A 27,021-nucleotide genomic window follows, 5' to 3' on the forward strand; every position below is an offset into this window, starting at 1 on the left:
TGACCAAAATTCTTCCATTTAAATCACTCCAATTAGGAAGAAAAAAGAAACCCTCCCTCTCTCAAAAAAAAAAAACTCTCTCAAAACCCCATGGAAGCTCAAGGTGAAAGATGGAGCTAGGGTGGATGGTGGCTGCTGATTTCTTCTCTAATTTCGTTTGGTTCTTGAAGAATAAGGTATGGAGACTCTTCATCTTTGATTCCTTCTTCAATCAAAGAGTCAATCCAAAAGATTTCAAAAGTTGTTCAAAAACTCAAAATCCTAATTTCGATTCTAGCATGGGTTCTTGCATTAAATGTTTTTTTTAATGAGGATTTATGTTATTATTGATGGTTTTAAGAAAGGAAATTCCATGAACCCATGTCTTTGCAAATTTCCAAAAGTTGGCTTATGAAGTGGGGTTATTGTTTATGATTGAATGATGATAGAATTATGCTTAAATTGAGTTGAATAGTTGATTTCTATTATTATCTATGTTTATCTATTGTGAATTATTGGAGAGTTGAGGAATGGTGATTGTGGCTTTGGAAAAGGGTAAGTTGGCCTAACTTCATTGTTAATGTAGAATTGATATAAAATTTTGATAGGTTGATGTGTGATCCACTTATGGTGGAGGTGTCTACTTATGGAATGTATTATGATTGAGGCCATGAAGGGCATTATATGAGTGTTATTGTATTGTTATATTATTATATATGAATGAGGCTATATGTAAAGTCCTATATGAAGCTATACGTAAAGTTTTATGTGAAGCTATATATGAAGGTATGGTGTGAATGAGTTTTATGTGAAGCTATATGTGAAGGTATGGTGTGAATGAGTTTTATGTGAAGCTATATATGAAGGTATGGTGTGAATGAGTTTTATGTGAAGCTATATATGAAGGTATGGTGTGAATGAGTTTTATGTGAAGCTATATATGAAGGTATGGTGTGAATGAGTTTTATGTGAAGCTATATATGAAGGTATGGTGTGAATGAGTTTTATGTGAAGCTATATGTGAAGGTATGGTGTGAATGAGTTTTATGTGAAGCTATATGTGAAGGTATGATGTGAATGAGTTTTATGTGATCTTGTGATGATCCTATGTAAAGTGGATAGCATTGTGAGTTAAAGTATGATTTCTCATGATGTATATGTGAAATGATGTTGGATTATGAAGTATCCTTAAATGAAAATGTTGTGACTTGGTTAGTAGACTAAAGTGTCCCTCCTTGTTACTTAAAGTCTTGAATGCATGAATGTGTGAAATGGGCAAAACTAAGAAATGGTGCCCTTTCTATAAATGCTAAAAGAGGAATTCTAGGCCAAGACTTGAATCGGCAAAACTAAGAAATGGTGCCCTTTCATAAGTCTAGCTTTCCTAAGTAAATGTAAAACCATGAAATCGGTAGACCTAATGGTGGTATCCCTTCTCATGTGTGAAATGATGAACCTTGGATCGGTAGGCCTAAGGCACCCTTCTAGGGGGATTTAATGAGCTATCCTTATGAACCTTGATTGGCCATGACTAAGAAATGGGGCCTTTCTTGGGAAGAGGTACTATGAGTTGGTTGAACTAGAAAAGGAACCTTCTCTAAGTACATATGTGATTGAATACTCTATGGGAAATAAGGCTAGCACCGAGTGGATGTGGTTAGGAAGGTGGCCTAGTTGAGTATGAGATTAGGCACAATGAACTTCCTTGGACATCCCCTAAACCATGTGCCTACATGGGTTGCTTACTAGTTCTACCTTTGGCAAGTAGAACAACCTCCACGGAGTAGGATAGACTTCGGATTCCATACCTAGCTAGTATGGTCTATGTCGGTTATGCCTATTCCCATCATGTGGGATGTGCACTCTAGTTATTGGATAGGTTCTACAACGTGTAGGTAGTAGTATGGGATGCTATCTACACATGGCACGAGTAGGCTTTGAAGATACTAAAGTGAGTTCCCTAAGTCTAACGATTATTATGTGAAAGTCCCCTTATGTGCTTGAATGTCTCCAAAATGGTTTCTTAAAGAATGTTGGTCTATTGATGTCATGTTATAAAGGAAATGTCCTTATCTAAGGTAATCTTAGGGAACACTTAAGTGTGCTTGAAGAGGTTGTATGGGCGATCACTTCTTGTCTCACTCAAGTGTGTCTTAAGGTTATATTAGGTAGAGGTCTTATGGTAATGAAATGACATGTGTTCTTTTAAAGTTAAGCATGGGTTGTATATGGACTTATGTTAAGTATGTGTGTGCTTGGCTATGGTCTCATATGTTAATGTTGACTTGTATTATGTCTCTTATACTTGTAAAGGAGAGGTTTTATCAAATGATATGAAAGCATTACTTCCTTGAAAATGTCCATTTTGGCATGTTTTTGCATGGTCTCCATACTTAGTACTTAATTGTGCTAACCCCTTTCTTTCCCTTTTTGAACTAAAGTGTAGGGATTTGGAGATGATGACATGTCATGGCTTTGATAGGTTTCTAAGTGTTGAAGATGAAGACTTGGTGAGTCCTCATAGATTCGAGGACAATACCCAATATGTTCTTTTATGTCTTTTTAGTATTGTTTAAGTTGTGTACGGGATTGGTCCCAAATTTTGTACTCTAAAGTATTAGATGGTTTTGAGACATCATGTATAAAGTCTAGAAAGTCTTCCGCTTGCTATTATTTTTTTTTTAAAATTATGAAATGTTTTCTTGGTAAAGAAAGTTTTAAATTCCTTATGGTTTTAGTGTCTATGCGATGAATGAATGCTAAGAGGCTAGTATTAGACCTCTTCGAGGTCGAGTACTCCGGTTACGACTAGGGGGTGCTCTCGGGTCGTGACATGTCAGGACCTGGAGGAATGAATGCAATACCCCCAGGCAATGGGGCATCAGTAGGAAATATTGTACCAAGTATGAAAGGCAATAGACTATGAGCAAGTATCCTAATATACTGGGAGTAATCCGATAAATAAATCAAGGATAAGATAAGTGTACTAACCTGCTCCTAAATCTAAACATATAAAAAAAAAAAAAAAACAACAACTTAACCAAGCCCCCATAAGCTCGACAGGTACAAACAACACACAAGACCACCTACCCAGGCCCCCATAAGCCTAGAAGGTGCCAATCAGTCTATATACCACCATCGGTAGTCCCCTAGCCCCGTAGGCAGTCACATAGACCTCTTAGGCAATAATATAGCTCCGTAGGCAGCACATAGCTCTCTTAAGCATCAATATAGCTTATAGACAACTCATAGACCTCTCAAGCAACAACATGGCCCTATAGGCAGCACATAGCCTTCTTAGGCGTCAACATAGCCTCGTAGGCAATTCATAGCCCTTCTAGGCATAGATCACATTCCTGCAGGTAACCACAATAGATCCAAGAGCAACAATAACAATCCAATAAGCTAAAAGCGAGCAATTTAGCTATAAGCAACCTATAAGAATAGACTCTAAGTCGTGTCCAACATAGGGACGCTACTAAATGAATAAGAATCTCGACAAGTGAGGATTATATCCACTCGAGCAGCCAACAATCAACAATAATGGCTACAAGTATAACAACGATAACAACCCAATTACATTGCTCCTAAGCTTTAAGGAAACATGTCGTAAAAAGGGAATAGCCTTAACATACCTTTTTCGCTGAATTCACGAGGCCTAACGACTTTTACTCACAACCCCCTCGATACTACAATAAGGAAGGACCATAATCAACATACAAGAATAGAATATACCACGATAATCCGATAAAAGATATGTATTTCCGTCGCAAATTGCTATTTCCGGCTTATCAAAGCTAAAGTCGATGAAAGAAGGATCTTACCTTGATCCTAAGTTCGTAATACACCTCAAAACCTCATAATATGTCCAAACCCTTGCTGTCCCAACACCAAAGTATGATATGCTATGAAATTGATAAAACAAATTATACCACGATGACGAGCTCAACGCGTAGAACAACTTTCATCAAGGACTTCAGTCGAGAAAATCTATAATTTGGTTGATCCTAGAAATGAGTTTTCTAAGTTTTCTGGTTCTTAACTAAAAAAAAGAATAAAAAGTCGAAGAAGAAGATATATAAAAAGTTCCACCGACCTAGGGCTCCACCTCACGTGCCTGCTTGCGCAGTCTCGCAAAAATGCAAATATCTCTCTATTCTAAAGTCGTATGAACAAAGGTTTGATGCGTTGGAAACTAGACTCGTAGACCTTCGATTTGATAGGTTGTAGGCCCCATAACTCTTTATAGATTGGGAGAAAACCTCCGAGACATTTAACCCAAATTTCAGAGAAATCTTTAAAAAGAAACTTACAATAACTTTTGCCAACTTTTATTTTCCCACTTACCTAACTTCAAAAATATGACATACTACATCATTCTTAATTTATTACTCACCCTATTTGTCTTTCCATGAAGGTATGAGTTAATTAGATGTTTCGAAAAGTCGGGGTGTTACAATAACGATTCACAACTATAGTTACGATTTTTATAGCAAATTTCTCTTTCCTCTCTCCTTTCTTCCTTCCTTCCTTCCTCGCCTTTTTCCTCTCTCTGCACTCTCGCTCGTCTCTCTTCTCTCTTTGTACCCTCTCTCGCTCGCCTCTCTTTGCCTTCTCTCTCTCTTTTATTCCTCTCTCTGCAATACAAATACAAATGTTAATAGTCGATGATAGAAATAATAACAATTAATGATACAAATACAGATACGGGAAGGCTAACTCCCATATTAAAATAATGTGAATATAAACAATTGCTATATCGTTAAGGAAAAAAGAACTTTGGAGAGAGAAAGAACCACACGTGGTAATGGACTGTAATGTCAACTTCAAGCAGAGTTTAATTCAATAATGAGGGAAAAATCATACTCGCAAAGGATAGTTAGTTACTGGAAACGCCAAGCACTATCGAACAATTGAATTATATTTTCCAAGCTACATCATATATAGTGGAACACATTAATACTAGAAATAAAAGTTTTTTTCCCTCTACGATTTAGTGAGACATTTATATTATAAAACATTATTTTTCTACTCATTTTTCATCGAAATAATTTACTCAAAAAATGCACAATGAGAAACAGATTCTCTCTGAAATAGTGAAAAACTTCCTAATTTTTTCTGGATGAAAACATAATTACTATTTTTTTTCCACTGATTCAATCAAAATATTTGTGGGAACACTACTTTAGAGGTAATTATTTAACAACAATAACTTAATTGCTGCTAAATATATGTTTTAGAGGCAATTTAACACTCTTTGTAAATGTCTCTAAAGCCTATAGTGACATTGAATCCAATAACAATTAACTAAATGCCAATAAGGTTTTACCACTTTTTGTTAATGTGCATATTTATTGCCGTTAAAAACTATTTTTATCGTAATGAAATAGCCACTAAAGATTTCACAAACCAAAAAAACATTGAAGAAATTGATAAAAGCTTGCAAGCAGATAATGAGAAAGAAAAATGAACAAACTAGAAAGGTAAACAGAAAAGACTTAGAGAAAAAAGTTAATGAAATAGCAACTGCCACAGTACCAGAAAGGGACACCAATGTTTTAACTACTCTATTAGCTCATTGAAATAAAAAACAAACTAATGTGCAATCAAAGGTTCATTGATATAATAAAATATTTTTTTCCTAAAATGTATTCTTATATATGGTCATCTTCTAATTGCATGGGAAAGTGTGAGAGAAGGGTCTTTTGGAAAAAAAAAAAAAAAACACTTCCTCATTTAAGCTTATTAAGGGTGTGTTTGGTATGAAAGAAAATATTTTTCAGAAAATGTTTTTCAATTCTCTCATGTTTGGTTGGGTATTGAAAAATATTTTTTAAATCAACTCATTTTCCTCAAATTTAAGAAAAATGACTTCCCTTCAAAAATTAAGGAAAACATTTTCTAAAACTCTCCTCCAACTTCATATTACAATTCTTTTACCCCACCCTACCCCCGCCAGCCACTAACCCCCTCCCCCCCAAAAAAAATAAAAAGATTGTTTTTAAAAAATATCTCCAATTTCAAATTTTATTTTCACCTCACCCCCACACATACCCTCGACCCCTCCCACCGCCAGACCCCCACCTCCACTCCCCCAAAAAAAAATAAAAAATTAAAGTTTGTTTCTAAAAAATATTTTCAAATTCAAATTCTTATTTTTTCATCCCACCCCACCCCCCGGCCCAGCCCCCCTCCAAAAAAAATTAAAGTTTGTTTTTAAAAAATATTTTTAATTTTAATTTTAATTTTTTTATTTTTTGACCCCACCCTCACCCTACCCTCCTCACCCCCCGCCAGCCCTCTACCCATCCCTCAACCCCCAAAATAAAAATAAAATTTAAGTTTGTTTTTAGAAAATATTTCCATTTTCAATTTTTTATTTTTTCACCCCACCCATGTCCTACCGGCGACCCCCCCGCCCCCACCCCCTCCAAAAAAAAAATAAAAAAAAATATTTTGAATTTCAAATTTTTATTTTTTCACCCTCTACTTGTGACCCCCCCCCCCCCCAATCAGCCCCCCACCCCCTCCAAAAAAAATTAGATTTGTTTTTAAAAAATATTTTCAATTTCAAATTTTTATTTTTCACTCTACCCCCACCCCCTACCCGTGACCCCCCACCCCCTCCAAAAAGAAATAAAAGTTTGTTTTTAAAAAATATTTTCAATTTCAATTTTTTATTTTTCTACCCCATCTCACCCCTACCCCCACACCCCCACCCCAAAAAGAAATCTAAGTTTATTTTTTAAAAATATTTTCAATTTCAATTCAAAAATTATTTTCTACTCTGTAGTAAAAATAAAAGATATTTTCTCAAAAAGATTTTTCATTCATTAATCAAACACTAAAAAATCTTTTTCGGAAAATATTTTCTACTCACCAACCAAACATGAGAAAATAAGTCCAAAATCTACTTGTTTTCCAAGAAAACATTTTCCATGGAAAACATTTTCCTTCTTACCAAACACACCTTAAGTTTGGTTTTTGCTACATAAAGCTTTTCGTAAAAATATTTTCATTTATTTTCATAAACTTCTAAAACTATAAGTACCAAATAGTGGTGGAGCCAGAAATTTCACAGAGGGTGTCCAAAAAAAATGAATAAAAATAAATATTGTTACTAGTGAGATTCAAACATGTGAGCACCCTAAACATTGGCTCTTTCAACACGTCTAAAATCATTGGGCTACAATATCTTGTTCTGTCAAGGGCATCCAGAATATGTTACTTAATCACTTCGTATATTATTTTACTTATATACGGTATTATATTCCGACGAAGGATGTCTTGGTCACCCTCGTGACTATAACATAGCTACGTCCTTGCGAAATAGTTATATTTATACATGCCATATGAAACTCACTAGGGGGAGACCCACCCTTATCCGAGAGGGAAAAATTACATTGTATATAGAGGTCAAATTTTGATATATATTTAAAAGTATTTTCATATCTTTTTACACATGTAAATGTTTATTTTAGTAATTAAGGAACTGTGAAAATTCTTTGAAGTTGTGCATCTAGTCCTACTAGCCTCATAAGCATAACTTTTTATTATAACTATTGACACCCCTTAATGACAATCCTCGATCCACTCTCGTTGGACTATATAAGGAAACGATGAATGCATGGTTAATGATTCCATGAATCAATATGATGCATGACTTAAAGGAGGTGATCATTTGTTAGTTGTCTGTTTGCCTATTATTTAGTCTGACAAACATGATTTTGTGGCCAGTAAAAAAGATAATTAAGATGACTTAAACAATTTTAATAATTAGGTTACTTGTTTAATTTAATTTATTAGTATAATTTATAAGTATAGACATTATTTCTGACCAATTTTTGAGTTGATAGTGTATAGCATATATGTTACAAATGGCAAAATACATAAGAGAGACGTTGATGAAGTTGTTGAAAATATTTTAGCGGAGTTTGCGGGTTTCTCTTTGTAAGTTTGCTATTATCGAATTGCTTTCATCGAGAGAATCATAAGCTGTACTTGTCATATATGTAGACTATAGTTTCAACGGACAAGTCCAATACAAAACAAAACAATCAAATATCCATGACAAATCTCTTCCCCCCACCCACCCCCTCCTCTTAATATATAAAATATATATTAAAAAAATGTTGGTGAGGTTTGGGTTTCATTTATATATAGACTTCTTTTCCTAAAGATCTATTATGTACTCCATCCATTTCATTTTATTTGGTTCATGTTGACTCAGTCGTCCTTTTAAAGAAAAGTATTATTAATGTGCAGTTGATTCTATACCAGTCGATTCAATTGTTCAGTTACTTCGAAAAAACTTACTATTATGGCTATGTAAGGGGACTGGCTTCCCCTTTTTTAATATTTTATTAAATTAATTGTGTTTGTTATACTTTGAAAATTTGAATTTGGCTAGCTATCAGTATTTTATGTAGTTATTTAATGATAAGGGTAATATTGGAAGAAAATGATAAATTTCTCTTGATTTGCTAAAATAGACAAATAAAGAAGAAAAAACTATTTTAGTATAAAGTAGGGACGATGGGTTCATTCTAACTTCCTTATGTGGAAAATTACATTATTAGTTGATGATTAATTTTTTTTTTTTTGTATGTATATTACTATATATTAGAAGAGTTTAGGAATTACTACCATTGTTCCAATAAAATCATTACAAGTGTCCAATACTTACTATATAAAATATATAAGTGGGCCCCACCTCCTTGCACTTAAATACTACATATTATATATTATTAATTACTATACTATAAATCATTACTAATATCCAATATATTTAACAAACTATTTAAGTGGGCCCCACCACCTTCCACTTAAATACTACATATTATATATTAATTACTATACTATAAATGACTTAAATACTCCATATTATCTATTACAATAATTAACAATTATTTCACACTTTAAATTCTATCAATGCCATATAAATTAGGATAAAAAACCTAAGGTATAATATTTAAATATATTTAAAAATAATATAAGTAATACTATACATTACAATAATTAACAGCTTAATTATTTAAAACTTATATAAAAAATTTAATTGACTCTCTAGATTCTATTGGTACCACATAAAATGGATTATATAATAAAGAAGAGTCTAGGATTTACTACCATTGTTCCAATAAAATCATTACAAGTGTCCAATACTTACTATATAAAATATATAAGTGGGCCCCACCTCCTTGCACTTAAATACTACATATTATATATTATTAATTACTATACTATAAATCACTACTAATATCCAATATATTTATCAAACTATTTAAGTGGGCCCCACCACCTTCCACTTAAATACTACATATTATATATTAATTACTATACTATAAATGACTTAAATACTCCATATTATCTATTACAATAATTAACAATTATTTCACACTTTAAATTCTATCAATGCCATATAAATTAGGATAAAAAACCTAAGATATAATATTTAAATATATTTAAAAATAATATAAGTAATACTATACATTACAATAATTAACAGCTTAATTATTTAAAACTTATATAAAAAATTTAATTGACTCTCCAGATTATATTGGTACCACATAAAATGGATTATATAATAAAGAAGAGTCTAGGATTTACTACCATTGTTCCAATAAAATCATTACAAGTGTCCAATACTTACTATATAAAATATATAAGTGGGCCCCACCTCCTTGCACTTAAATACTACATATTATATATTATTAATTACTATACTATAAATCACTACTAATATCCAATATATTTATCAAACTATTTAAGTGGGCCCCACCACCTTCCACTTAAATACTACATATTATATATTAATTACTATACTATAAATGACTTAAATACTCCATATTATCTATTACAATAATTAACAATTATTTCACACTTTAAATTCTATCAATGCCATATAAATTAGGATAAAAAACCTAAGATATAATATTTAAATATATTTAAAAATAATATAAGTAATACTATACATTACAATAATTAACAGCTTAATTATTTAAAACTTATATAAAAAATTTAATTGACTCTCCAGATTATATTGGTACCACATAAAATGGATTATATAATAAACATATATTGTTTGAAATTGACGTAAAAGAAACAATAAATCACAATAATTAATAAAAAAATGTCCACTCCAAAAAATCTATCAATTAACAACATATATTGTTTGAAATTGACGAAAAAGAAACTATAAATTACAATAATTAACAAAATAAATCTCTACACTCCAACAAATCTATCAATTAATGCCACATAAATTGGGACATGGCAAATAACATATATTATTAAAAAATTAGGTTCAAAATGTACTAAAAAATATAATAATTAACAACTTAATATATTAAAGAGACATATAAAAAAGGGTTAATATTTGAAATTCTGCATCTGCCACATAAATTAGAACAAAGAGAGTAATAACTATTATTTTCAAAACTATGTTAAAAAAAAGTACTACAAATCACTAGAGCTAACAATTTAAAATATTTTTAAAATCATATAAAAATTTCAATAACTTCTCAAATTCCATAATATGACATAAATTAAAAAAAAGTGTTATAAATCATAATAAATAGTACAATATTTAAACTACTTTAAAAGCATTATAAATTGTAATAAATAATACAACAATTTAAATTACTTAAAATTTAACGACTTAAATTTTTTTTTAAAATGTATTAAAATTTTGGTTAATTGTCAAAACTTTACATGTGCCACATAAATTGGGACATGGACAGTCACACATATTTTTTTTTTAAAATTACATTAAAAGTATTCTATCAATTAACAACATATATTGTTTGAAATTGACCAAAAAGAAACTATAAATTACAATAATTAACAAAATAAATCTCTCGACTCCAACAAATCTATCAATTAATGCCACATAAATTGGGACATGGCAAATAACATATATTATTAAAAAATTAGGTTCAAAATGTACTATAAAATACAATAATTAACAACTTAATATATTAAAGAGACATATAAAAAAGGGTTAATATTTGAATTTCTGCGTGTGCCACATAAATTAGAACAAACAGAGTAATAAATATTATTTTCAAAATTATGTAAAAAAAAAAAGTACTACAAATCACAATAGCTAACAATTTAAAATATTTTTAAAATCATATAAGAATTTCAATAACTTCTCAAATTCCATAATATGACATAAATTAAAAAAAATGTTATAAATCATAATAAATAGTACAATATTTCAACTACTTTAAAAGTATTATAAATTGTAATAAATAATACAACAATTTAAATTACTTAAAATTTAACGACTTAAAAATATTTTTTTAAATGTATTAAAATTTTGGTTAATTGTCAAAACTTTACATGTGCCACATAAATTGGGACATGGACAGTCACACATATTTTTTTTAAAAAATTAACATTAAAAATATTCTATGAATTAACAACATATATTGTTTGAAATTGACGGAAAAAAAATATAAATTACAATAATTAACAAAATAAATCTCTTGACTCCAACAAATCTATCTATTAATGCCACATAAATTGGGACATGGCAAATAACATATATTATTAAAAAATTAGGTTCAAAATGTACTATAAAATACAATAATTAACAACTTAATATATTAAAGAGACATATAAAAAAGGGTTAATATTTGAAATTCTGCGTGTGCCATATAAATTAGAACAAATAGAGTAATAAATATTATTTTCAAAATTATGTTAAAAAAAAGTACTGCAAATCACAATAGCTAAAAATTTAAAATATTTTTAAAATCATATAAAAATTTCAATAACTTCTCAAATTCCATAATATGACATAAATTAAAATAAAAAAATAATATTTATTGGGTCCCGTGCTGGCACGGGGTCCTATATCTAGTATTATAAGATACTATTGAACCCTCTTTGACTTTTTCAAGCGTTTATTTCTTCATATTTTTTGCGAAGAGAGTACGAAAAAAAGAAGCTTTCATGTTGCGTGTATTATCAAAATTAATATCTTCAGAACAAAGAGAATTGGGAAATTTCTGTATATTGCTCAAAACGTGTTAATCACTCTGTACAGTACATGCGTATATATACAAGTATAAACTGACTTAAGCTTAACTAACAAATGGAAAGAATTTTATAACAGAATAACAAAATTAGTATCTAGCCACTAACTCTATGACACTTGTACAAACTGTAACCACTTAGACAGCTCAGCTCATCAGCCACTTTCTTCCATATGCTCAATACCCCCCATCAAGCTAGGTGGTATAAAGATGTTCCTCATTCCTAGCTTGGATACTAAATGATCATGTTGCAACTTGCTCAGACCTTTGGTAAGTATGTATGCAGGTTGTTCAACAGAAGACAAATGCAGAGTATGTACATGCCCACTTTGTATCTTTTCCCTAATGAAATGACAATCTATGTCTATGTGTTTTGCTCTCTCATGAAACACAGGGTTTGCTGCTATTTGTAAAGCAGCCTTGCTGTCACAATGTAGTCTCACTGGCAATTTCATTTCAACACCTAATTCTCTGAACAATCCAATTAACCAAACAACTTCAGCTACTGTAGATGTCAAGCTTCTGTACTCAACCTTTGCTGCGCTTCTAGACACAGTAGGCTGTTTCTTGGACTTCCAAGAGATTAATGAATTACCAAACATAATCATGTACCCAGTGATGGATCTTCTGGTGTTGATACAGGACCCCCAATCAGCATCACAAAAACCCTGAAGAATGTTGGTTTGTTTAGTAGACATCAAGACACCAAAACCAGGCGTTTGTTTTACATATCTTACTACTCTATGAGCTGCCTCCATGTGTGATGACTTAGGAACATGCATAAACTAACTAAGACTTCGTACAACAAAGGCAATATCAGGCCTGGTAATTGTAAGGTATAGTAGTCTTCCAACAAGTCTTTGATAACCACCTGGATCCAGCAGAGCATGACCATTATTAAGCTTGAAATGATCATCAAAATCTGAAGTGGTCAGTTTCTGGTTGACCTCTACTGGTGTAGTACATGGTTTTGATCCACTCATTTCGAAGTCTGATATAAGTTCCATAGCATATTTCCTTTGATGCATAAGTATTCCTTCTGAGTTTCTTACAAACTCTATACCAAGGAAATATCTGAGATCTCCTAGGTCTTTGATTTTGAAATTACTTTTCAGGACATGTTTAGCATTGTCTATCAACTTTTTGCTACTTCCTGTAATCAACAAATCATCTACATAAATCAATACTATCACAATTCCTTCTACTGTCCTTTTGGTCATCAATGAATAATCCAAATGACTTTGATGAAACCCTGCTTTGAGCAAAGCATTTGTGAGTTTCACATTCCATTGCCTAGATGCTTGTTTCAAGCCATAAAGTGACTTAATTAGTCTGCAAACTTGTGATCCCTCACTGCTATCACTATTGAATCCTAGTGGTAATTGCATATAGACTTCCTTATGTAGATCTCCCTGTAAAAAAGTATTATCTACATCCATCTGTTGAATGCTCCATCCATTTGCTGCAGCCAAAGAAATTACAGACCTCACAGTCACCATTTTTACAACAAGAGAAAAGGTTTCTTGGTAGTCAAGACCCTCCTTTTGATTGTAACCTTTTACTACCAATCTGGCCTTAAACCTTTCTATAGCACCATCAGCCTTATACTTTATCTTGAAGACCCATTTGCAACCAATGGCCTTCTTACCAGGTGGCAATGAAACTACTTTCCAAGTCCCATTATTCTGTAGAGCCTTAATTTCAGATTTCATTGCTTCAACCCATTTTTTATCCAAGATGGCATGTTCATAAGATTGTGGCTCAGTCTCTATAGACATTTGAGCTATAAAATTTTGATATGGGACAACCAGGTTATCATAAGTAACATTATCTTCAATGGGGTATAAACAAGAGTTTGCAGATTTTGAACTTGGTTTTGTGATGAAATCTTTCTGCCAAATAGGTGGTCTACTAACCCTTGTTGATGTTCTCCTTGCTGGTGGTTGCCCAACTGAATCCATGGAGCTTGCAGCTTCAACCATTGTCTCAGTTGTAATTGGATCAATAAGTGGTGTACTATCACATTCTTCAAGCCTTGCAACTGGAACTTCTTCAGTAATTTCAGTTGGATGAAAAATAGGCATTAACATAGTATCATTTGCATCCATCTTACTTAGATCATCCATAATGTATGACTGAAAAGGAAATAAGTGCTCATAAAAACATACATCTCTACTTGTCAAGAAGACTTTATTCTGCAAATCATAGAGCCTATAACCTTTTTGAGTAGTCCCATATCCCAACAATACAACTTTGATAACTCTTGCCCCAAACTTGTCTCCCTTAACCAAGTTTGTTGCATAACATAAACATCCAATGACTCTCATGTGTGATAAGCTTGCTTGTGTTTGATACAACATGACAAAAGGTGTTTTATTCCCTAAAACAGTTGATGGGACTCTGTTAATGATATAGACAGCAACAATGATGCATTCACCCCAAAATCTAGAAGGTAAACCTTGAAATCGAATGGCCCTGGCAGTTTCAAGAATATGCCTATGTTTCCTTTCCACCACTCCATTTTGTTGTGGAGTGTGTGGACATGAGCTTTGATTAATAATACCATGATGATCAAATAACTCCCTACATTGAGTATTAAAGAATTCTCCCCCATTATCAGATCTAAGTACCTTCACTTGCCTTCCAAATTGAGTTTTTATCAAAGTCAGAAAGCTTTTAAGTAAAGTGCAAACATCAGATTTAAGATGCATCAAGAATGTCCAAGTCCATCTAGAATGGTCATCAACTAAAGTGAGAAAATATCTCATATTATTATAAGTAGCAACTTTGTAAGGTCCCCAAACAACCATATGGATCAAATCAAAACAATGAGAAGCTCTAGTGTCACTATTAGGAAAAGGAAGTCTAACTTGTCTAGCCAATGGACATATATCACAATGTTGTAAAGAAAATGCTTGTTTATTCTTTACTATGTCTAATCTCCTAATCACAGACATAGGTACATGGCCCATCCTCTTGTGCCACACCTCAGCTATTTCCTTGCATTTTGCTACATTCAGAGACTTTATCCTTGCAGGTTCTTTCTCAACTTTGGTGTTCAGTGTGTACAAACAATTTCGTTCCTCACCAATCCCCTTCATTTTCCCATTGAAGAGGTCCTGAATAATGAGGAAGTCAGGGAAAAATAAAGCACAACATTGTAACTCTTTTGTCAATCTACCTACAGATAACAGATTGAACTGAAACTCAGGCACACATAATACATTTGTAATCACATCATCTTCTTCTAACTGACATTTCCCAGAGTGAGTTATCACAGCTGACTCACCTGTGGGCAATTGAACCTTCCCTGGTGTGGCAACTGTTAATCCAGTATTAAAGAGTGAGCTATCACTCACCATGTGATTTGTATCTCCACTATCAACTATCCATTGTGGATGTGTAGGATGTGTATGGGTTAAACTAGAAGAGCTGGCAAATATACCTGTCATGTTTGCATTTGCAGAAGTCTCATTCAACTGAGGTTTGTTTAACAGCCTCAGGATTTGATTGTATTGATCCATTGTGAAGTAAGGTTGTTGGACAGGGTGTGGAGTGACTCCAGTGTGTTGAGCTTGGTTATTAGCTGCAGAGATTTTTTTCTTCCCTTTGAAATCAGCAGGGTAACCTATGAGTTTGTAACAATTGTCCCTAGTATGACCCCTCATGTTATAATAGTTGCATTGCATTGCCTTAAAACAAGCCTCATTAGTGTGCCCTCTGAAATTGCAGATCTCGCAGTAGGGAGAGAGCCTTCTAGACCTAGAGCTACTTGCTCCTGAGCTACCAGCTCCTCCTCCAGATCTAGAGCCACTACCTCCATAATATCCAAATCCACCTGTATTTCCACCTCCAGAACTACCTTTTGTGTTACCTGCATAATCACCTCATCTAGGTCAGTTAGTGAATAGTGTTGTGGGATCAATGTTACCTATGTCTTTAATTTTGTTGGAAAGCAAGGCTGTGTGATCGATTGCACTGTTATCACCAATTTGCTCCCTACATAAAACCTTTTGACTCTCATCCTGGATAAGCATAGCATAACATTGATTCACAGTAAGAATAGGTGTCATCATGAGAATTTGACTACGAGCCTGACTGTAGTTATCATTCAATCCCATAAGAAATTAGAGAAGTCGTTGTCTTATCAAACCATCAACATAATCCTTCGATGTTGAACAGTCACAACAAGGATGAGGTACAATCGAATCAAATTCATCCCAAAGGTCTTTCAGTTTTGAAAAATACACAACAACAGGGGAAACACCTTGTGTTAAGGTAGCAATTGCTTTGTGAAGATGATATATCCTAGACATGTTAACCTTATCAAATCGCTCCTTTAAATCTCTCCAGACCACACTAGCATTAGAGCAGAAAAGAATTCCACTTACAAGTTCCTTGCTGACATTGTTGACGATCCATGAAATCACCATTGCATTACATTGATCCCAATCCTGCTTCTCAAAATCAACTGCAAAACGATCTCGTGTGATTGTGCCATCGATAAATCCCAATTTGTTTCTGGTAAGCAAATTGAGTCGCATCGCACGACTCCATGCGGTGGAGTTCTCCATGCCTGTCAACTGAATTCCAATTTGCACAGATCCAACGACATCTGAAGAAGATAAGAACAAATGATGATTGTGGTCGTTCCTTCCTGCCATTGAAATCAATTTCCAGATCTCTGTTTTCTACTTGATGAATCTCTCAATCCTTCGATGGTTGCAAATGAAGAATTCCTAGATCCAATCAGGAAAGCTCTGATACCATATCAAAATATCTTCAGAATAGAGAGAGTTGGAAAATTTCTATATATTGCTTAAAACGTGTTAATCACTTCTGTACAGTACATGCGTATATATACAAGTATAAACTAACTTAAGCTTAACTAACTAATGGAAAGAATCTTCCAACAGAATAACATAATTAATATCTAACCACTAACTCTATGACACCTGTACAAACTATAACCACTTAGACAGCTCAGCTCATCAGCCACTTTCTTCCATATGCTCAATATGTATGGCCATAAATACTTGGATGTGGGTAACACAAATCAATCTCTAGGTAAATAAGCCCATAAATCTTAGCATAATTATTCATGGCTTACTTCGATGGAAATATTATTGAGTGTGTGAAAAAAAATACTTTATACACTACAAAAGTTAATAAGAGAAAAATAAAGGCTAAATATAAAATCGAAGTATTATTAATGGTGTGATTGTGTGAAACACTTTGGAAAAAAGTCAAAACGAGCTTAACTTAAAGAGGACTATCACATGTTAAGAATGTGTTTGGACTATTCTAACCCAAGAGGCTACTGATAATATTGGTTTAATTGAGGCAATCATAAAACAATTATGCGTGAAGCTTTTTTTCAAGAGTTAATTTGATTAATTTTCAAAGTTAAATTATATAATATTAATTTAATATTTTAAAATTAAACTTTGGATATTCAAAACTATACGGAAAGTACTATTAATTGCAACTTTTTTCATATCAATTTGTAAAAAAATACATCTAAAAATGTTAGTCAAAATTCATATTATTTGATTCTTTTTCTAATTCAATTCCGTTTAATTCGATTCTTCGAAATAAGTTTAATCAAATGGATTATTCATTGTTTGTAAAATGGATTAAATTTTATTCAAATGGACTATTTTACTCAAATGGCATCCTTCACTTGCTAAATACACTCAGATTAATTAGTACACAGTGAAAATACCTAGAGAATTCATTAAATTGATAACTGAATAATGAACATTCATGGTTTTACAACTAGCGTTTATGGTAATGATTTGTTTCAGTCGTTACGAATAGGGCAACAATGAAAGAAGTTGGGCCAGAAAACTTTTTGGATAGTGACTTAAAAGTTTTGACTATGCCAGTCTCAGTAATCTAGGCTAGGTGCGGGTCTAGGGCCCTTCAAGAATGGGTGAGGTGTAATGTCAGAGTTTGGTTGATATATTCTTGTAACCAATAGAAACTAAGGAACACATAGGACTTTACAAAATTGAATTCGGGCGAGTAAAACTCCCAGAATCGAATTCGGCATGAAAGGGATAGGTCAGGACATAAAGGGAAAGAGGTATGTTGTGAAAATAAGTTTTATAGGAATTTCGAGTCTTTAAAGTTCGCATATTTTGCTATAGAGGGTCTCAGACTACTATAGCGAAGTGTACCCATTATAGCGGAGTAAGTTTCGCTATAGCGGGCTGGGCAGCTGTGGCAGGGTGAAATAATTTTTTATGCAAAAGCAACCCCAAAACCTCTTATCTTCTGCACTTTTTTGTTCTTGGACTTGTTAGGGGCGGTTTAGGTCTGTTTGCACTCAATTTGCTCACGGATTTCATTGGTAAAGGTAAGATTGTTATTCCCCAATCTTGTACAATGATTCTTAAGCCTTAGAATCTAAGAAATTACTCTTTCGGGAGGGTTTTGGGATGATTTCATGGTGGGAAAAGCCCTAGGTTGGGGAGGCTGATCATTAATTTGTTTGGGTTAGAGTTTGAGTATTATTCGGGTATAATTAGGCCTTTGTGATTGATTGTTGCTTTTATTTATTGTTTTAGACCAAGAACAAGTCAAGAGACTTTGAAAAGGAAAATCTCGAGTTCTTTAGAGTTTTCAAGAGGCTTGATTTGAGGTAGGTGATAGTTGTATGTTTCCAATATATATATATATATATATATATATATATATATATGTCACGACCCGAGAGCACCCCTTAGTCGTAACCGGCGTACTCGACCTCTCGGAGGTCTAATACAACCCTCTTAGCATTCATTCATCGCATAAAACTAAAAATCATAACGAATTAAAAACTTTCTTTACCAAGAAAACATTTCATTAAAAAAAAACAATAGCAAACGGAAGACTTTCTAGACTTTATACATGATGTCTCAAAACCATCTAATACTTTAGAGTACAAAATTCGGGACCAATCCCATACACAACTTAAACAACACTAAAAAGACATAAAAGAACATATGGGGTATTATCCTCGAATATATGAGGACTCACCAAGTCTTCATCTTCAACACTTAGAAACCTATCAAATAGCCATGACATGTCACCATCTCCTAATCCCTACACTTTAGTCAAAAAGGGAAAGAAAGGGGTTAGCACAATTAAGTACTAAATATGGAAGCCATGCAAAAACATGCTAAAAGGGACGTTTATTGGAGAAACAAGCTTTTATGCCATTTGGTAAAACTTCATGAAAAAAAGTACAAGTATAAGAGTCACAATATCCAACCATAACCAACATACAAGTCATTAACCACTTTAGCACATACTCCACACATAACCCATTCCTTCACCGTAAACCATCCACCTCAAGTAACCCTTGGACAACACTTTGTGCAATGTATGGATAACATCCCATACCACCATCCACACTAAAGCATCATCCTAAGGCCACCAAATGTGAACTTACCACTTATCATGCTTCATATCACAAGCCATCATGCACAATTAGTACCAATGTACAACACATGAACATAATTGACAAGTAAGCCTTTTCATCATTTCTTGACCTCTATCTCAAGTTACCCAAAGCCACACTTAAGTGAAACATGAAGTGACCGCCCATACAATCTCTTCATATACACCTAAGTGTTCCTAAGGGTTACCATAGATAAGAAAATTTACCATTACAATATAACATCAATAGACCAACATTCTTTAAGAAACCATTTTTGGAGACATTCAAGCACATAAGGGGATTTTCACATAATAGTCGTTAGACTTAGGGAACTCACTTTAGTATCTTCAAAGCCTACTTGTGCCATGTGTAGATAGCATCCCATACTACTATCTACACGTTGTAGAACCTATTCAATAACTAGAGTGCGCATCCCACATGATGGGAATAGGCATAACCGACATAGACCATACTAGCTAGGTATGGAATTCGGAGTCTATCCTACTCCGTGGAGGTTGTTCTACTTGCCAAAGGTAGAACTAGTAAGCAACCCATGTAGACACATGGTTTAGGGGATGTCCAAGGAAGTTCATTGTGCCTAATCTCATACTCAACTAGGCCACCTTCCTAACCACATCCACTCGGTGCTAGCCTTGTTTCCCATAGAGTATTCAATCGCATATGTACTTAGAGAAGGTTTCTTTTCTAGTTCAACCAACTCATAGTACCTCTTCCCAAGAAAGGCCCCATTTCTTAGTCATGGTCAATCAAGGTTCATAAGGATAGCTCATTAAATCCCCCTGGAAGGGTGCCTTAGGCCTACCGATTTTTCATTAAGGGTGCCTTAAGCCTGCCGGTCCAAGGTTAATCATTTCACACATGAGAAGGGCTACCACCATTAGGTCTACCGATTTCATGGTTTTACATTTACTTAGGAAAGCTAGACTTATGAAAGGGCACCATTTCTTAGTTTTGCCGATTCAAGTCTTGGCCTAGAATTCCTCTTTTAGCATTTATAGAAAGGGCACCATTTATTAGTTCTGCCCATTTCACACATTCATGCATTCAAGACTTTAAGTAACAAGGAGGGACACTTTAGTCTACCAACCAAGTCACAACATTTTCATTTAAGGATACTTCATAATCCAACATCATTTCATATATACATCATGAGAAATCATACTTTAACTCACAATGCTATCCACTTTACATAGGATCATCACAAGATCACATAAAACTCATTCACATCATACCTTCACATATAGCTTCATATAAAACTCATTCACATCATACCTTCACATATAGCTTCACATAAAACTTTACATATAGCTTCATATAGGACTTTACATATAGCCTCATTCATATATAATAATATAACAATACAATAACACTCATATAATGCCCTTCATGACCTCAATTCACAATAATACAATATTCCAACATTATGCAACAACTTCCCCAATGCCTTCATGGCTACAATTCACAATAATACTACACAAGAACAAGATATAACACTTCCACCAAAGGTGGATTCAACTTACCAACAACAATTAATTCAATAAAGAGAGTTCAAGCTTTCTTACCACAATTCAAAGTCATAGCCAAAATCACCAAAAATCCAAGCAATCACCAATACTTCACTCATAAGGCTTACCACCCTTAATTCACCCATTATCAACAATTAATCATGAATAAACATTAAACAACACAAGAGATATCAATACAATTCACTTTACACATAATTCCATCAACTTTGAATTTATAGAAATAGACCCACTTCATAAACACATTTTGGGGTTTTGTAGAATACAAGGATTCATGGAGTTTTTCATCTTAAAACATCAAATAAACATCAATAATATCATAACTTATCATTTGAAATCGTTTCATGCAAGAACCCATGAGTTTGAGTAGAAATTAGGCTTTTTCACAAACTTTGGAAAAGTTGAAAACCATTTGAAATTGGCTCTAGGGTGATAGTTTGCCCTAGATAAAGAACTCCCATACCTTTACTAAGATTCACCAAGAAATTTGATGAAGAAAACGTCTTTGCATCCACAACCCTAGCTCCCACTTCTTCTTCTTCTTCTCTTCTTTCTCTCTTCTTCTCTTCTTCACTCAAGAACCCTAACTCTTACTCTTTTAAAATGGAACAAAAATGATCCACAATCAGCCTAACACAACAATATAACCTCAAAAGAAATGATTTGTGAAAAGACCAAAATGCCCTTAAATTTCCGGACGGACTCACTGCCAACTGCCAGCTGCCCAACTTTCAAAGGGAATAACTCGCTCATACGAACTCGGAATCAAGCAAACTCGGTGGCGTTGGAAAGATCGTTCCAAGGGATTTCCAAACATAACTGGAACTACTCCTGGATCATTCTGAGCTAGGAGTTATGACTGCTCAAAGTTGGCCAAAAACTCAGTGATTTCCACACTAGGCCGAATTTCCAGATTCTGAATTTTTTTCCAAAAAGGACTACTTCCAATTTCAAGCTTCTTCATATTCATTTTAAATTGTCGGATGTTACAATATATATGCATGTCTACTACTTTATAGTATCATTTATAAAATGTATGTTAAGGAAACATAGGGACACATGAACTACTAAAATATTGCCAAAAAGAGACCGAAAAAAGCGACGGACTGCGTCGCTTTTTTGGCCAAAAGCAACGCAATCAATCTCGTCGCTTTTTGGCTTGACGCTTTTCCAAAAGCAATGGACTGCGTCACTTTTAACTTTTTTAAAAAAATATTTTGTTTGAAGAATGCGACGTCCTCCGTCGCTTTTTTTTTTAAATTTTAAAAAAGAGACGAAGTCCGTCACTTTAATTAATTTTTAATTTTTTTAGAATCTTGAAAAGCGACGGACAATGAGACGCCGTCCGTCGCTTTTTTGGAAATAAAATTTTCAAAAATTTAGAAAAGCGACGAACTAAAGGACCCTGTCCGTCGCTTTTTTGGGCTTTTTTAAAAAATAAAATCCAGAAAAGCGATGGACAAAACCACCCTGTCCGTCATTTTTGCTGCAATTTTTTTGGCAGCAGAAACTGTCAGTTTCTGCTGCCCACCTGCAAAAGCAATTCAACTCAATTCAATTTAATTCAGCCCCAATCAAACACAAAACATTATAAAGAAGCTACACAAAATATAAAATAACAACTTAAATCAACATTAAAAAATATCTAAATCACAATATAAAGACTTATAAAGTCTTTCAAAATTCGTTTCAAAATTACAAATAGTTCATAAAGACTACATTTTATCAAGATTTCTAAAGTTCAACCTAATAATTAGTTCATAAATTCTATAAATCAAGATTCCTAAAGTTCACAACCTAAAGTTTAAAATCCTACAATAATTCAAGATTTCTAAAGCTCACAACTTAAAGTTCTAAAATTCCACACTAATTCAAGATTTCTAAAGTTCACAACCTAAAGTTCTAAAATCCTACAATAATTCAAGATTTCTAAAGTTCACAACCTAAAACTCTAAAATCCTACAAAAATTCAAGTCCTCTAAAGTTCACAACTTAAAATTCTAAAATCCTACAAAAATTCAAGTTCTCTAAAATTCACAACTTGAAGTTCTAATATTCTACTATAATTCAAGATTACTAACGTTTCACAACCTAAAGTTCTAAAATCCTACAAAAATTCAAGTTCTCTAAAGTTCACAACTTAAAGTTCTAAAATCCTACAATAATTCAAGATTTCTAACGATCACAACCTTATAAAGTTCTAAAATCTTACAAAAATTCAAGTTCTCTAAAGTTCACAACTTTAAGTTCTAAAATCATACAATAATTCAAGATTTCTAAAGTTCACAACCTAAAGTTCTAAAATCATACAATAATTCAAGATTTCTAAAGTTCACAACCTAAAGTTCTAAAATCATACAATAATTCAAGATTTCTAAAGTTCACAACCTAATTAAAGTTCTAAAATCCTACAAAAATTCAAGTTCTAATTAAATTCAATAATTCCTATCCAATTTCTAAAATTAGTTATATATAAACTTCTAATCCAAGAATTAATTAGTTATATTCAAGTTCCAAGTTCAAGTTCAACTTCAAGTTCTAAATTCAAGTTCATATCTAGTTATATATAAACTTCTAATCCAACAATTAGTTATATATTCAAGTTCTAATTCAAAAAAAAACTAATCGATCAATATATATTCATGACATTCAAACATTCATCACTATATAGTCATGCCATTCAAACATTCATCATATACACTTCAATTACTAATTTCTAACTTCAAAGTAACACTTTACTAACTAACAATATATCAATCAAATTTTTAAAAAAATCTTAATTCACAATCAAATTACATATTCTCAAGTTCAAACTAGTCCTAAAATAAAAAAAACACTAATTCATTCACTAATTACAATACCCAATTTAAAAGAAAATCCTAAAATAAAAAATCTCCAATTCTCTACTTAACTAACAATAATCAAATCAAATTAACAATAACACAACCCAACAAACTAAAACAATAATATACTAACTAACAATCAACTATAATCACTAGAATTGAAAATAAAAAACCTAAAACTAAACACCAACCTTAACAAAGAGGAGAGGCAACGACGAGCGGTGACGGACGGCGATAGGCAAGGGCAGTGACGGCGGTGGAGGTAGAGGTGGAGGCGGCATCTGGTGGAGGGAGATCGATAGAGAGAAGGGAGAGAATAAGAGAAGAAGAGAGAAGAGAGAGAGAAGAAAATAAGAAAATCCCGATCTGGGTCAAAGATATTTTAAGAAAAGCAACGGACAACGTCTCTTTGTCCGTCATTTTTTTAAAAATAGTTGACCAAAATTTTGACCAAAAAAGCGACGGACTAAGAGACGCTGTCCGTCGCTTTTCTTAAATGTTTGACTAGTCATGTTGACCAAAAAGCGACGGACTTAGAGATGTTGTCCGTCGCTCCTTTAAAAAAATAATTAATCAATTAATTATTAATTATATATATATTTCGCGCAAAAATCCGCGAAAAGAAGTGACGGACTAAGAGATGCTGTCCGTTGGTTTTTGAAAAATAATTTTAAAAATAATTATTTTTATTAAAAAGCAACGGACAGTGTGGAAAATGGCGTCGCTTTTTGGAGCGACGTCGTCCATTGCTTTTCTGTCCGTCGTTTTTTAGCAGTTTTTTAGTAGTGATGTGAAATGATGTCGTGTTGATAATCTTATACACTGAACTGATTATGTGACTTGTGGTTTCTAGTGTTATTGTTCAATGGTGTTTGTGATTGTAACATGATTGTTTGTGTTTGCTAGTTGACTTGGGTACCAGTACGCCTTATATAGTTCATCCCCACGGTTGACTCGAATTTCACGCATGATGTATGCTAATGGTTGGCTTAGGTACGACGTCTAGTACGAGGATATCCATATATGATTGGCTCCGGTACCATGTCGATACACTAACTATAGATAGCCCGGGTACCATATTGGTACACTAACAAATTGAGTTTGGGTTCATGAGAGGATTATGCATGTGTTTTTGGATCCATGAGAGGACCGCACAATGCATTTGTGATCATGTGAGACATGCATCCAGTTATTTGTTGTTTCATGATATATGACTGGGAGTCTGTACAGATTGATAGTTGTGTATGTGTGATCCTACCAGTATACTATGGTTTGTGTACTGATATTGCACATGTTCTTTTCTTGTTGAGTACATGCCATCTTTCAGCTGTTGATTCAAGACCTCAAGTTAAGGGATGTCTAACTTTGAATCCAAGGTGAACTATTCTTTCAGGCCGTCATGAATTTCTCTATTCTTCTTGTCCGTCTTTCTGGACTACGACATTCTTAGATTTTTGTTATTGTTTTAAGCTTCGGGGTTGCATCCCCTTTATTTAGACAATAGAATTTTGATATCATGACTTTCAATTCTTAGGGGTTTATTTTCGCACAAATATTTTTTATTATTGGATTGAGTTTATGAGGGCTCAATTCTTTCACTACTAAATTGCTTTGGACTATTGATTGAGTTTATGAATACTCAATCCTTAGTTGTTTGAAAAACTGTTTATCTTGTTTTTATATGATGAACTTGCTTAAAATAATGACATTTGGGGTTTATATCAGTTCTTTCAACAGGTGATTTAGTGTGGGTAACACTCACGATGATCTAGATCGTGAAAATTTACACTACTAAAACATTACTATTTATTCATGGGAAAGTATAGGTATTTTTGTAAATATATTTTAATTAAATCAGTAAAAAAAAAAACTACAGTATTTTCATAGGAAAAAATTATAAAAATTAGTGTGTTTCAATGAGAATCCATTTTTCATTGAAACATCAATAACGTTCACATTTAACTTTTCTCTTTTTTCAATAATGTTTGCACACACATAACACAATTGATGGACCCCAAAGCATCGAAAAGTCATCACTCATTTGAGCATTGAACTAAACAAACTCCATATAAAACGACAAACAATAATTTTCCCGTCACCAATTCCCAAAACCCTTTTAACACTATTATATTCAAACTCTACTCTTGGATTCTTTGTCCTAATATATTTCCCTCTAAACTTTTCCTTTTGGCCTCTTCTTTTCATTTCCATAATACCCTACACATACACCTAAGTCAAAACCCCTACAAATACATATCCTTCATTCATTTCCCACAAACTATTATTATCTCTTGTTTCATTTCTTGAAAAGAGAAAAAAAATATGGTGCAACTTGAAAATGGTACAAATTTTTTCATCAATGACAATGTTGATGTGTTGATAGTGATATTGCAAAGGCTAGATGGTGGTTCCTTAGGTGTAGCTGCATGTGTTTGTAAGTTATGGTGTTCCATCACTAGAAATGATTCCCTTTGGGAGCACCTTTGCTTTCGCCACGTGTCTCCTCCCCCGGAGGGTGTGAGGACGGTGGTTTTGGCTCTTGGAGGGTACCGAAGACTTTATATGGTGTGTGTTAAGCCAGTCTTGGACCGGCTTAGGAAGTGGAGGAAAGGAACGGGTTTTGATGAGTCGGAGGTAATGAGAAGAGTTTGGATGCAGCATGAAGTGGAACTTTCATTATCGTTGTTTTGTGTGGATTATTATGAAAGAGTGTTTTTGGGTGGTGGTGGTGGTGGAGGTGGTGCAGCAGCATCATCACTTATGTTCCTATGCAATGCCGTTAATGTTTAGGAAAGTAATGAAAAGAAGGATGTTGCGTTAAGATACCGGGAGGGTTAATTCTTTTTATCTTTGCTCTTATTTTTTATTGTTGGTAATTCGAGATTTCTACCATTTATTGTTAATGAAGTAGAGCACTACTTATTAATAAATAAAACTACTTAATATTCTAATTAGATTATTGTTTGTGTATTCTTACTATTGAATATTGGCTCTATATTGTGGGTTGCTTCATGTAGACTGACCTGACAACCCACCCTATCACTTATAAGTTAACGTGGAAATGGGTGTCACTTAACTTTCTATTCTTCAAAAGATAATTTTTTTTCTCTGATTTGTTTTCTCCCAACACACGAGAGAAAAGGCATTTAGTTCGTTGATTAAACGTTGTGAGTTTGACTTGGGGA

At 33.2% G+C, this 27,021-nt stretch overlaps 2 protein-coding genes across 3 annotated transcripts in view; one reads left to right on the forward strand and one right to left on the reverse strand.

Annotated features, from left to right (window-relative positions):
• Window positions 1-27,021, reverse strand: part of LOC125823898 (uncharacterized) — an 897,951-nt gene that overhangs the window by 742,534 nt on the left and 128,396 nt on the right. The window lies entirely within an intron of this gene.
• Window positions 26,159-26,626, forward strand: LOC125823915 (F-box protein SNE-like). The gene has a single exon (XM_049503276.1). The coding sequence runs from the start codon at window positions 26,159-26,161 to the stop codon at window positions 26,624-26,626; it is 468 nt and encodes a 155-aa protein (XP_049359233.1).

This window comes from Solanum verrucosum, unplaced genomic scaffold (assembly GCF_900185275.1).
Source record: "Solanum verrucosum unplaced genomic scaffold, falcon-dt-bn FXZP01000056.1, whole genome shotgun sequence".
In the NCBI taxonomy this organism is placed as follows: domain Eukaryota; kingdom Viridiplantae; phylum Streptophyta; class Magnoliopsida; order Solanales; family Solanaceae; genus Solanum; species Solanum verrucosum.

Bases quoted from the DNA above. Each gene is read 5' to 3' on its own strand.
- LOC125823915 (XM_049503276.1), top strand. From the start codon at position 26,159: ATGGTGCAACTTGAAAATGGTACAAATTTTTTCATCAATGACAATGTT.